At 38.0% G+C, this 12,923-nt stretch overlaps 1 protein-coding gene across 1 annotated transcript in view; it reads right to left on the minus strand.

The window, feature by feature from the left end:
- Positions 1–6,671: 6,671 nt before the first annotated feature.
- Positions 6,672–12,923, minus strand: part of LOC139134985 (tripartite motif-containing protein 2-like) — a 29,126-nt gene continuing 22,874 nt past the window's right edge. Inside the window, exon 3 of the mRNA XM_070702124.1 lies at positions 6,672–8,878. Within this exon, the coding sequence (XP_070558225.1) occupies positions 8,061–8,878 (818 nt within the window). The 3' untranslated portion in view covers positions 6,672–8,060. The remainder of the gene's footprint in view (positions 8,879–12,923) is intronic.

A 12,923-nucleotide genomic window follows, 5' to 3' on the forward strand; every position in this document is an offset into this window, starting at 1 on the left:
ATGAGAATCTGGGGCTACATATACGATATGTATGACCGCTTGTGTATTTTGTATGACACATATATAGATTTTAGAATTATGCAAAACTAGGACGGTGAACATTTTGACTCAAAATTAGACCAAACAAATGATACATCAGAAGAGAATTGAAACAATTTCAGAGTCCAAATATCTGTCTCTCTGGGCAGGGAGATATCAAAACATTTACAGCTGTGAAACGATTATGGAGAGTGATGGTGGTTACGTTTGGTGTACAGCTAAACAATTGTTTGTACAGACTGCGTCAGGTTGTGATTGTTACTTGATCGATGCAAGGTGACAGAACATCTGAAATGTTACAAATAATTTTTTGCATTAGCATTGTAACATTCTTGTTTTTCAGCAATAGCGCCACCATAGATCCTGAATCTCAGGTCATTGTGTCTACATCAGATCAGGTGGGCTATCCACAGGCATTCGTGGGTAGTCTGCTCGGTCAATTGATCGCCAGTTCAGTGCTCGGCCCACGAATGCCTATGGGCAAATTATCGTTCTCTGACAAAAGATAACTTTCAGGAAAGAAAACGATAACGAATGCAATGAAGCGCAGTATGTGGGGAATAGATTTATAATTTGTCTTACTGTGGTTAATACTTGTAAGGGAGATTGCACTGAACTCCACAGCCATTTGACGTGATTCGTGATCTGATAATCGGGGTCTGTGCTACCTTATTTTATTATCCTACCTGGAATTATGACAGCAGCAAGCGACGTGTCGCAAATCACATTAGGCCAAAGTAATTAAATTCTTTGTTTTGCGTCCCCAGCCGCATAGGTTTTTAAGGTTTTCATGAGAAACACACACAGTATATTTGAATAGGAAATATTAGGACATAACCGCTTAGCTTTTTAAAATTTTGTTACAATTTTTATTTGCTGCAATCAAATTACATTGTGTAATTTTCATGTGTGTGTTTTTCAGCCGCTAAGACGCATACCTTTTCCCATTTAGAGTGGACGCAAAACAAAGAATTTAATTACTTTGGCCTTATTCAGTGCCAGTGGGTATTTCGTAAAAGCCGGAAGATAACAGCTGTTCAGTACCCGTGGGTGGATGCATTCAGATGGAGGTTTTTTAGTATCCATCCCTCCCGGCCATCCCTTCTGACAGACTTATGAAGTGCGCTCTTTCAACGTGGCTTTCGAGTTCACTATAATTATCACTCATCTGCGTCTACCCAGTGTGTTTCATCGAACAGTAGAGGCCAAAAAAATTATTATAATAGGTTTGTTTCTGGTCATTGACACGTGGCAAAAATGATGCGGCGACGGGATTTTTTTTCAATCTTTTTTTTTAATTTTTGGTGGAATTTGATACATTTTCCCTTATTCCATAGAGGCAAATGAAAAACAGGAAAAAAGAGTTGACGCGCACACTTTGAAATGATGCGCGCTATGACCAGAAACAAATGAATTTTTTTTGCCAAAAGTTGGTATCAACATCAGCCCACACAAGCAGAGTCCAATAACAGCAACGTCCAATCCTATAACCTTTGACCTGACAGTCAACTCTGGGAAAAACGACACAATTTTCATTTTTTCAAACAAAATGTTAAATTTATCACACGATCACTAGGTCGCAAAGTGCAGGAATACCAGTCCAAAACTATGAATTTAGGTCAGAAAATTCTGCTGAACAGCGATTTCATTGCGCGGGTTGATCAGAGGCGCGGGGTAGTGTGCTTGATCGATCGTCTGCTCGATCTATTGCTCTGCCCTCCATCGCAACTAAGGTGTATTTTAGTTGTGCCTTTGGAGCTGATGTTCGTTCTCGACGCCGCGCCACCGCGCTTACCTTATGATTGATATAGGAATGTCTAACGGCACTATATTTTACGCTTTGCTTTGTGATCAATAATATAACCGGCATTTTGTGAATAAGCTTATCTTTTGTAAATAAGCTTATATTATTGCGTGAATGGTGTAGAGGTAATATTTATCATTGCTCTAGATTAACGTTAGGCCTGAGGAACAATCTTGTTCATAGGATTTTTTGGACCAAGGTTTATGAGCGGCGAGCGAATTTTTTTTTAAAAAATTTTAGGCCATAGGTAACCGCGGTGCCTCGGACTTTTAACGGGGATGCAGACAAGGCAAAATAATCTTTTCCCCGTTTAGGCTAATCAGGAATATCTCAGAAAAGATACACTGATACTGGTTATTGAATTCAACATTATATGGGAGCGTTCAGTTATAATGGCCGGGGTGGGCCAGCAAATTCTCCTGCGCATCAGTCAAAATAACAATCTGATTAAAATCAGATGTAGAGCACGGCGACGTCTCTGTCCTTACGCGGTTTTCTCTCGCTGTCGCCTCTCACTACAGCGAGAGAATACCGCGTAGACGCATAAGAAGACGTCGCCGTACTCTACATCTGATTTTAATCAGATTGTCAAAATAAGTGAACCCCCTACCCATTGTACCAAAAACATGATGACCCCCCTTTAAAGATGACAAAAATTTCATGACCCACCCCCACCCCCACATTGTTTGAGTGAAGCTGCACATACAAACACCTCGGGGGAGGGGGATGGAGCGATAGAATCCCACGAAAAAAGAGCTTAGTTTTTTCAAATGACCTTCCTTTCAAACTCACAAGGTGTTAATGCTCAGATTTCCCCTTCTGACTTGCTATAATTTTGAAATTACCCCTCAAAGGGGTTGGACAGAAATTACAGGTGGATCGCAGTATTTTTGCGCAAGCGTATGTACAAAATTTTGATATTTGGATTTAATTGAAAATCAGCTGTTGATAATGTTGATTCACTATACATGGTAATGTATGAGAAAACTATGTAATACTTTTTCAATGCAAAACTATATCTATGCATTTATAGATATTTGATAATTTACATAAATGTACTTAAATGAAATAGGGTTGTTACAACTGGCATGTGGACAAAAAGTTTGACCTTAGAATTTCACCAAAAATGTTCATCCACTATACATGGGAGTCAACGATAAAATTGTGAATAATTTTTTTCCAATGAAAAACTTGGTATACTTGTGCATATACAGACGTTCAATAATTAACATAATTGTACTTGATTAGAATATGATGGTTAAAGGTGCATATTATGTGTACAAGAAATCTGATTATGGAATTTCACTGAAAATGTCCATCCACTATACATGGGAGTCTATGAGGAAAGTATGAATATTTTTTTCCAATACAAAACTATCAAAATCTGTGTATTTATAGACATTTGATAATTCATTTTAAAGTACTTAGTTAGACTAGGATGGTTAAAGGTTGATATGTGTGCAAGAAATTGGATTTTAGAATTTCACCGAAATGTTGATTCACTATACATTGGAGTCTATGAGAAAACTAAGAATAATTTTTTTACAATGCTAAACTAAATTAATTTGTGCTTTTATAGGTGTTTGATAATTGATACAAATGTACTTGATTCAAATAGGGTATTTGAAAGTTCAGATGTTGACGACAATTATGATATTGGAATTTCACCTAAAAGTATTATTTAACTTTTCATGGTACCAGTAGTCTCAGTACAGGTAACTGTTAAATAATTTCCCTGACAAAACTTGCTATATCTCTAATATGTAAGTAATAGGAATTGTTCATTACACTCAGTGCAGTGAGCTTGATTTACAATAAGACAAGCCTCAGAGTTGTCAAGTCAAGATGTTCATTTGACAGATAATATACTTTTGTTCAGATTTACAGTTGAACAAGTCATCGTTGATGACACAGTTCCCACTTGTTAATGGGTACTTTGATTACAAGTCCTCAAAGAGGATAGAGTCCTCTTCATTAATTAGGTCTGTGATAAAAATACTGTGATACAGATGGACTCAATGGCCAAGAATGTGTTCCATGGTGGTGAAAATATAAAACCAATGTAGGCTAGACCGTCATCCTAATGAGAAAAGGTCATTAAATGAGTCAATTAGGAATTAATCGACAGGATGTTGCCAAACATTTTTGCATAATATCCTAACACCGGTACCATATTCCATAAAGTTTGATGCACTATTTACAACACTATGAGATCAACATCTGTATCAAGTTTCATCAAATTTGACACAGTCTTTGTGGATATATCACTCTAATTAGGAAAGTTCATTACATATGCAATGACAAATTGATTAAAATGACACTGATAAATGTCTTTTTCAGGCAATGTGAGCTCAACACCTGTACCAATTTTCATGAAATTTGATGCAGTATTTCTTGACATATCATCCTAATTACTAAACTTCAGTAATTGACATCATACTGCTACATGCTGTGAAACAAATTAACATGCATATGTGTGAAATAGGTCAATGTCATTCTACCAACTCTGAATTATACTGGTGGAAATATGTCTGAGTTATGGCTCTGTACATGAAAAAATTGTAACAAAATTGATGCCACGCAGCCGTATTTGATCTTACTGTCTAAAAAATCGACATGCATATGTATGGCATGAGTCAATGTCCATGTACCAACTTTGAATAAAATCAGTTGAGAGTTGCCAGAGTTATGGCTCTCGACATGAAAAAAAACATAACAAAATGGCCACCATGTGGCCATATTTGATAATATCGTGAAACAAATAGACGTGCATATGTATATCATAAGTCAATGTCCTTGTACCAACTTTGAATCAATTCGCTTGATACATGTCTGAGTTATGGCTAGGACATGAATAAATTGTAACAAAATGGCCGCCATGCTGCAATATTGGATCATATCGTGAAACACATTGACATGCATATGTATGACATAGGTCAATGTCCTTGTACCAACTTTGAATAAAATCGGTTGAAACATGTCTGAGTTATGGCTCCATACATTAAAAAATCGGAACAAAATGGCCACACGGCGGCCATATTGGACCGTATCACAAAACAAATCAATGTGGATATGTATGACATAGGTCAATGTCCTTGTACCAAGTTTGAATAAAATCGGTCGAGACGTGCCTGAGTTTTGGCTAAGGACATGACAAAATTGTCACAAAATGTAACGGCGGCCATATTGGATCGTATCATTAAACAAATTGATGTGCATGTGTATGACATAGGTTAATGTCCTTGTACCAACTTTGAATAAAATCAGTTGAGATATACCTGAGTTATGGCTCCGTACATGAAAAATTTGTAATAAAATGGCCGCATGGCGGCCATATTGGATCGTATCACAAAACTAAATCGATTTGCATACATATGACAAATGAAGAAATCCTTGTACCAAGTTTAAATGAAATCGACTGAGACATGCTTGACTTATGGCTAAGGACATGAATAATTGTAACAAAATGGACGCACATCGACCATATTTGATCGTATCACAAATCAAATCGACTTGCATATGTATGACATAGGTCAATGTCCTTGTACCAACTTTCAATAAAATCGGTTGAAACATGTCTTAGTTATGGGTCTGTTCATAAAAAATCGTAACAAAATGGCCGCACGGCGGCCATATTGGATCGTATCACAAAACAAATCAACGTGCATACGTATAACATACGACGTAATCCTTGTACCAAGTTTGAATGAAATCGCTCACGGCATCTCTGAGATATCTGCGTGAACGGACGGATGCACGCACGCACGCACGGATGCACGGACATGACCAAACCTATAAATCCCCCTGGACGGTGTCCTTGGGGACTAACAACTTCAGAGAATGAAACCATGCAACGAATCATTTTTATCTCCCAGAATATTTCTGAACACTGAAACTGCTTTTTGACAGGACGGATACTTGTGAAAATTAAGTGACCCCCCCCCCCCCTCTGAGCAGTTTGAAAAATACATGACCCCCCTCCTTGCAGTTTTCAAATTTGAGGTGACCCCCCCCCCCGGATTTTGCCAGCCCTCTTCCGGCCTTAATAACTAAACGCTCCCTTAATACAGCTCTATACCTGCTAGAGTGTTCAAAGCATTTTCAATCAATCTAGACTTGAATGAGAAATGCGGCTTTAAAAACACAATGTATGGTAAAATTTCCAAGCATATTGATAATATATTACAAAGTTCGCAATGATAGCTTTGTTAAATCCTTATTCACATTTCCTATTTATATAATTTCATATTCTTTACCACTTTATTTTGGTTTATGCTGAAAATACGTCTTCCTATCTTATTTTCATAGCTTTTAACTGAATCAGGAGCTCAACTCTGAATTTTATATCGGATTTGAGATGTGAACGAAAGCAATTGAAAGAATTCAACATTGAGGGCGCTATACACGTAACCCCAGAAGCTACAGTCATTTCGACTGTAAATGTCCAGAAATTTATTGCAGCGGCGGGCTCTGAATTCCCCAGCTGCGCGGTATTTCCCTCCAATCGCAGTGGAAGCAGTGGAAGGACTGACATCGCGCGTTCTCTGTACTCGAACTTTCAAGATGCACCCATGGAGGTACGCGACGCATGGATGTAAAAAATATTTTTTACATCCATGGCGACGCCTAGCATACAAAGACTTTGTCTCGAATAAAAATCATGCAACTTCAATACTGACCTCCGTATCTCACAAGTAATTTTCACATTCTATAGGAAAATTAAATTTAACACCAAATAGTAAATAAGGCTTATGTGTTATCTGAACTCTGGGACTCGACTCTGAAGAACTAGCTACCCTACCCACGAATACTTATGGCGTGGATTAAGAACTGTCGTGTGCATTATACCAAATTTTACGATTCTCTGTAATAACAAAAAGCAGTCAGGGAAAATAGAAAGTACAGACAGACCCTCTCGGTATCATGCCACTGAAAACAAGAGTAATGTTGTCTTTTTGAGTTGACAACAGGGACTGTGAGTTAACTTATCCGGTCTCTCAACATAGGACCAAAATACGTCAAGAGTTTCTAGCCCTGCGTACGACGCGACATGTGTTCCCGAAGCCGTAAAATGCCGGCAACACACAGCATCGTACGCATGGCTACATAGTTTCCAGGTTATTTATCATGACAGCAGGAAACACTGAACCGATAATAAGCCCTGCATACGATGAGGTTTGTTCTCGGCATTGTACGGCCTCCCGGAGGCCAGACGGTATAACGCAGGGAACACACAGCGTCGTACGCATACTGAAAAGATGTTCTTCGGCGATACGAATATCAACATATAAATTAAACAAGCATGGAAAGCTGACATTAAATCGCCCTTACTGTTCATTGGTAACAGTTGAGGAGATTCACCAATCATTTTCTTCTTTATCTCCATGCCCTGTGTATACTCATCGACCGTCTGTCTCAGCTGAAGCCTCATGCAGCTGTGTGATAGCGCCCTCTACACAAACCCTGTCATAGTTCATTGCGATGGCGTCGGGTCAACATCGTGTCCGTACAAACGTTGGATATAATGACTTATGTCGGCGTAATTTTGGTTCATGGATAGGAAATCTTTAAACCATAGATGACAGGAATAACAGAGGATATGCAGGTAATTTTTTAAACATTATTTTGCACACACAACTGTTGATTCGCCATTCTCTACGAGTTGGGATGTGATGGGATCGGTTCTGTAATCAGTAAGATTGCATTGCAGAACACACCTCTTGACAAATTGACTCAAATATTTCAGTACAAATTCTACAAAACAACTCACTTTTGGTATATTTGTATCGAAGACATGAAGTGACAATATGTTAAATATTTCAGTTCAAAATTCTGTTTGGAAATGCAGAAAATAACCCCATATTGATTTGTTGACATGACTCATGTGTTGTGATGTTTACAAATCACCGTTGATTGTCATACACTTCTTGTCAAATTTCCTCGATTTTTTCAATGAAAATGTGTCTGAAATTATTAAATTTCATCACATTCAAACTCTAGAGATGTAGCGACAACAACTTTGAATATTTTGTCCCCAGAATATCGGTTCTAAATGCGAGAAATAACCGATTATTAGTTTGGAGGGTGATGTAAACAGTGCAGGCCGATCGTTTCGTCACGCTTGAGTGACGATTAAAATTAGCGCGTCAAAAGTTTTGAACAAATTTCAATATTTTGATGAAATTTAGACATTTACACATCATCTTGGTGTTTCTGTCTACTTAGAAAATACTGCGATTTCATTGCAGGGCCGGGACCATCCACTAACAACAGGAATTCTATCACCGTCGGCGGTCACTGCCATGTACCACTGCTGTCTCAATTCAGGATGGAAAAGATTATGTAGCCACGTTGTATCTTCACTCCAAATCGAAATCCTAGCATTGTCGAGATCACAAACATAAACATTGTCAGCGCCATCAACGGCAATGCTGGTGGGGAGAAACAGCTGAGCATTGCCGGTACCGCGGTGACCGTATTTGTACAGGTAATTGAACTGAGTGTCAAAACACTTGATGCAGTGATTGTAACAGTCAGACACCATGATGACATCCCTACTGTTGACAGCGACAAAGTAGGGGATGTTGAATTCTGTATGACCATCTCCTCGACGACCAAACTCTCCAATGTACATTCCGTCCAGGCTGTACTTCAGGACGCGATGACCGTTGATCTCTGTAACAATAACAAACCCCTTCACAAGAGCTATGCACCAGGGATCTGAGTCTGCAGGTAGGTTAATTATTCTGATAACTTTATTATTTTGATCACAAACAACTATTTGCACATTACTCTTATCAAGGATGAAGTAGAGGTTGTCCTGGGAGACAGCTATGGACCATGGCTTGAATGGCTTGGCAAACTGACCACTGAAACTGCCCAACTCCTTTTCACAAGTGTAATCTTGGTTCAGTATGTGTACAATATTGTTGTCGCTGTCACACACCAAAAGTTTATCATTGTGGAATGCCAGACCTCTCACATCTTTGAACTTGTGTCCTTGATGACCCTTCAGAGTTCTTCTTGACCATCGCCCTGAAAGGTCAAAGGTCAAAGCAGGATAAATAGAACTGAAATAGAAATGCACTGACATAGTGACAATAGGCTGCACCAGAACTGATAGATATACACTGAAACTGAAAGCAGACATCGATTCAAATTAAACTAAATTACAAAGTCAATCATTCACCCAAACTTTTTTGTTTATTCATCATCATTCTATATTATTTTACCATGGCAACACAATCAGTGCATGTTCTGTCGAAGTCCTATCCAAATTTCATCAACATACAGCTTTTCATTTGTAGCTTATTGGCTAAATTTGATTATTAAAATATGATTGTAATGAAGAGGACATTGTGTGGTATACTTGATTTGATGACAACCATGCTGCCATAGCAACACTTTAATTTTGGTTCAAAAATTGTCACGTCAAGTCGATCTTGTGTTTTGTCTTGAAAGGTCAAAGGTCAAGGCAAAGATAACAGAATGAGAAACAAATATGTCTAGACAATCTGACTAAGCCAAATACCTTTTGAAATTTGACAAATATTGAAACAAATCAAATTGAACTTTCATGATTATTATACAGCCAAACTCCTTGATGCATCTATTATCATTGTGTTTCAGCTTTAATGCCCTTTTACCATGGCAACATAATGAATACAAGTTTTTTGTTGAAAATCGATCTCAAAATGTTTTTAAACAACTCAGCTTGTAAATGTGTGTTATTGATTACACTTGCAATTATTGTATTACTGTATCCTAAGTGCGAAGACCAGTAATTAATTGAAAACCATGTTGCCATAGCAATACATTCGTAGACTTTGGTTTAAAAATTCTCATCTGTGTATATCTGCTCTATTTGTTAGGCTACATCAAAAATTCTTTCAAATGCATTGCTCTGCAAGCCAAATTGCTTGACTCTACCAATGATAAATGATGGTAAAATACTATTTTGGTGAAAAAAATAATATTTCTGCTACTATGCCATTTCAAGTCGCACTCTATCTCATAGTTATAGATTTAACAATAATTTAACTTGTTACCAGAATTTCTAAAATAATGATCTCTTTTCACTGCACTGTTTTTGTCTGCATGATTAACTTGGGAAAAAAATTATGTTTCCATTGCTGTGCTCTCACTGTCGTTTTACGAACAAAAATTTAAATTTACAAAAAAAATAAATGCATAGTTGGCCATTTATGAACAATTTTGTTATTTTTGAAGCCAGTTTCAAAAGTCATTTTACATTTTTATGTCAGCTAATTTATAATTTGCATATATCTAATAAGCTTTCACAGCTCGGCATATATGGCTTGAAGAACTTGGCCAATGGTAATTACACTTGCTATATACCGTAAAATGGTGATACAATGACAGCAGTCAAAGAACTTTAATATTTTTATTTCAGCTAATTACATATTTATATACTTCATGACCTTTTAGAATTAATCGGCGGTGATTATTGTTCATTATGTTGATCATAATACTTTCAATGAAGTTGCAAACATATGGCAAAGGTTCAAATTTACACATAACTGCAATATATAATGAAACACGTGAGCATTTTCAGTTCATATCTGGTTTTTGTCTGTTACATATCAGTTCAAAGTAGTATGATGGCGTCAGACTGCCATTTTGAAGCTGGATATTATGCTGAATAGCTGAATCTTTTTAGTCCCCACAGACACCGCCCGGGGGGGACTTGTATACATGTAGGTTTGGTCATGTCCGTGTGTGTGCGTGCGTGCGTGCGTCCGTCCGTCCATGCGTGCTTGCATGCTTCCATTCACGCAGATATCTCAGAGACACCAGGAGCGATTTCATTCAAACTTGATACAAGGATTATCACCTATGCCATACACATACAGATTGATTTGTTTTACGATATGGCCATCTGGCAGCCATTTTGTTTCCTGTATTTGATGTCGGTGCGTATGTTCACACAAATTTTCAGTGACGCTAGGAGCAATTCCATTCAAACTTGGTACATAGATTACTCTATGTTATACCATATGCACATTGATTTTTGTTTTGATCAGGTCTAAAATGGCTGCGTGGCGGCCATTTTGTTTCCTATATTTGACAACTGTGCGTTCGTTCACGTGAATTTCTCAGCGATGCCAGGTGAGATTGCATTGAAAGTTGGTACCTATATTAATCCCTATCACATATATATGCACGCCGATTTTTGTAATGATTTGATCATAAATGGCTGTGTGATGGCCGTTTTCTTTCCTGTATTTGATATCCATCCCACAGGGTCCCAAGGTATGATCCACTGGCGTTCAAGGACGAAATTAATATTAATGCTGTGTCCATGCATAGCACGTCTGTTTATTTGCTTTATATCGCGGAAAATCAGTGTGCGCATGCGCGGTTAACGAGATCGCTATTCTCACACGTTATATTACGTGATTTGGAATATTTAAATGTTTGGAGCATGGGGGGTCGAATGTTCTTCGCAGGTTTCCCGCCCATTTTAAATAAATTAACCTTATATGGTGATGTCACATGAGAGTTTGGGAATATCCTTACGTCATTCACAGTGTTTACATAGAAATCTCAATGGTGCTATATGCCATAGTTAACTGACGACCGTTGAAGACGGACGCAAATTTCTTGCTCTGTAAATGGCATAATTTCACAACAATTGTAAAATCGTCATTTTTGACGAGCAAAATAAATATTTTTCAGAGTTTTAAACAGTAATGAAATGAGTTTTGATGTATTTTATGCTGAATTTAGCGAAGTTTGATCGTGGGTATATGTCGGGGCGCAGTCTCTGATGCCGGGGCACGACGTTCAAAAATGTTACAATTTTCGAAGATTTTAAACCTGTTACGCCAATTAATATTTCTAACGGTCGGTACAAAACTCAATCATCAAAGTTCTAATCAAATATGTCAGTTGTAGCTTCCCTCGAAACAAACAAAAGGCGATCAAATCACAATGTAGACTTTGTTTTGGCAATGTGAACAAACCTGGAAATCGTACGTTCGGAGTAGGTGATTTTGTTGGGGATATCAAAGTTACTTTTTGTACTGATGTTACTGGCGATGAAAACGGGGTTCATCCTTTGCACTTTTGTGGCAACTGTCACAGAAAAATTGTTGCATGCGAAGCAAGCCATACTGCTAGGAAAGGTCTATCAGTTCAATAGAGAGCCTTTTCACTGGTCTAAACATCCACGGAATGGAGTCTGTTGTATATGTTCCTGTTAGTGATCAGCCAGAAGGGAGGCAGATCTAAAAAGCAACTGAAGTCCCCACACAAATATGTAGCTCATCCACCATCATCTCTAAGCTATGCCAATGAACATAAAAAATCTGTTCAACAGTGCTCCACTTTAGAAAAGTCAGCAAACATCGATGACATATTAATGAAAATTGACAGTGAAAAAACTGAGAGCTTTCAAGGTAGCACTGGCAGTGAAATAAGTCTCTAACCTAGCATATTTGTTGACCAGATTTCTACTGAATTTATGTGCCCAATATGTAAAGAGGTGCACGATGGACCAGTTAAGTATCATGATTGATGTAAATTTCAGAAAGCCAAGTGATAGATGTGATGCCCACATTATGTGTACATGTACAGTACCTCATCGCCGCCCAGTAGCATACCGGTACAATGGATTTTCAAACCGAAAAGTAAAGACAGTACATGAAGAATATAACCTGGTGGCATTTCTTGAAGTCAATCACAGATAGCTGTAGCTGCAAAGAAGGACAGCTTACATATATTGCCCAACCTGTTACCATTTGGACTCAGTGTTGGTGAGTGCCTTTAAGGGGAATACCACTAGGTCATATTCCTTCTGAGGGTTGCATTTACATTAGGTTGAAAATCAAATGTGTTCCGCTAGACAATTAGGTTTTCCGGAATGCCAAGCTACATGTATATGCTGGACTACGCTAGCCTGCGGAGGGACTGTGCCTGCGCATTGCACATTGAAATTAGATGCAGGACTACATTAATGCAATAAGAGACAAGATAACATAATGTAACAGAAAAGTTCAGATTTCTTGACACCTTTACAGTGAGTTTCAGTTCGGTGCTACAACTAAGTGTAAGAGAC

The sequence above is a fragment of the Ptychodera flava genome, chromosome 1 (genome assembly GCF_041260155.1).
Source record: "Ptychodera flava strain L36383 chromosome 1, AS_Pfla_20210202, whole genome shotgun sequence".
NCBI classification, from domain to species: Eukaryota; Metazoa; Hemichordata; class Enteropneusta; family Ptychoderidae; genus Ptychodera; species Ptychodera flava.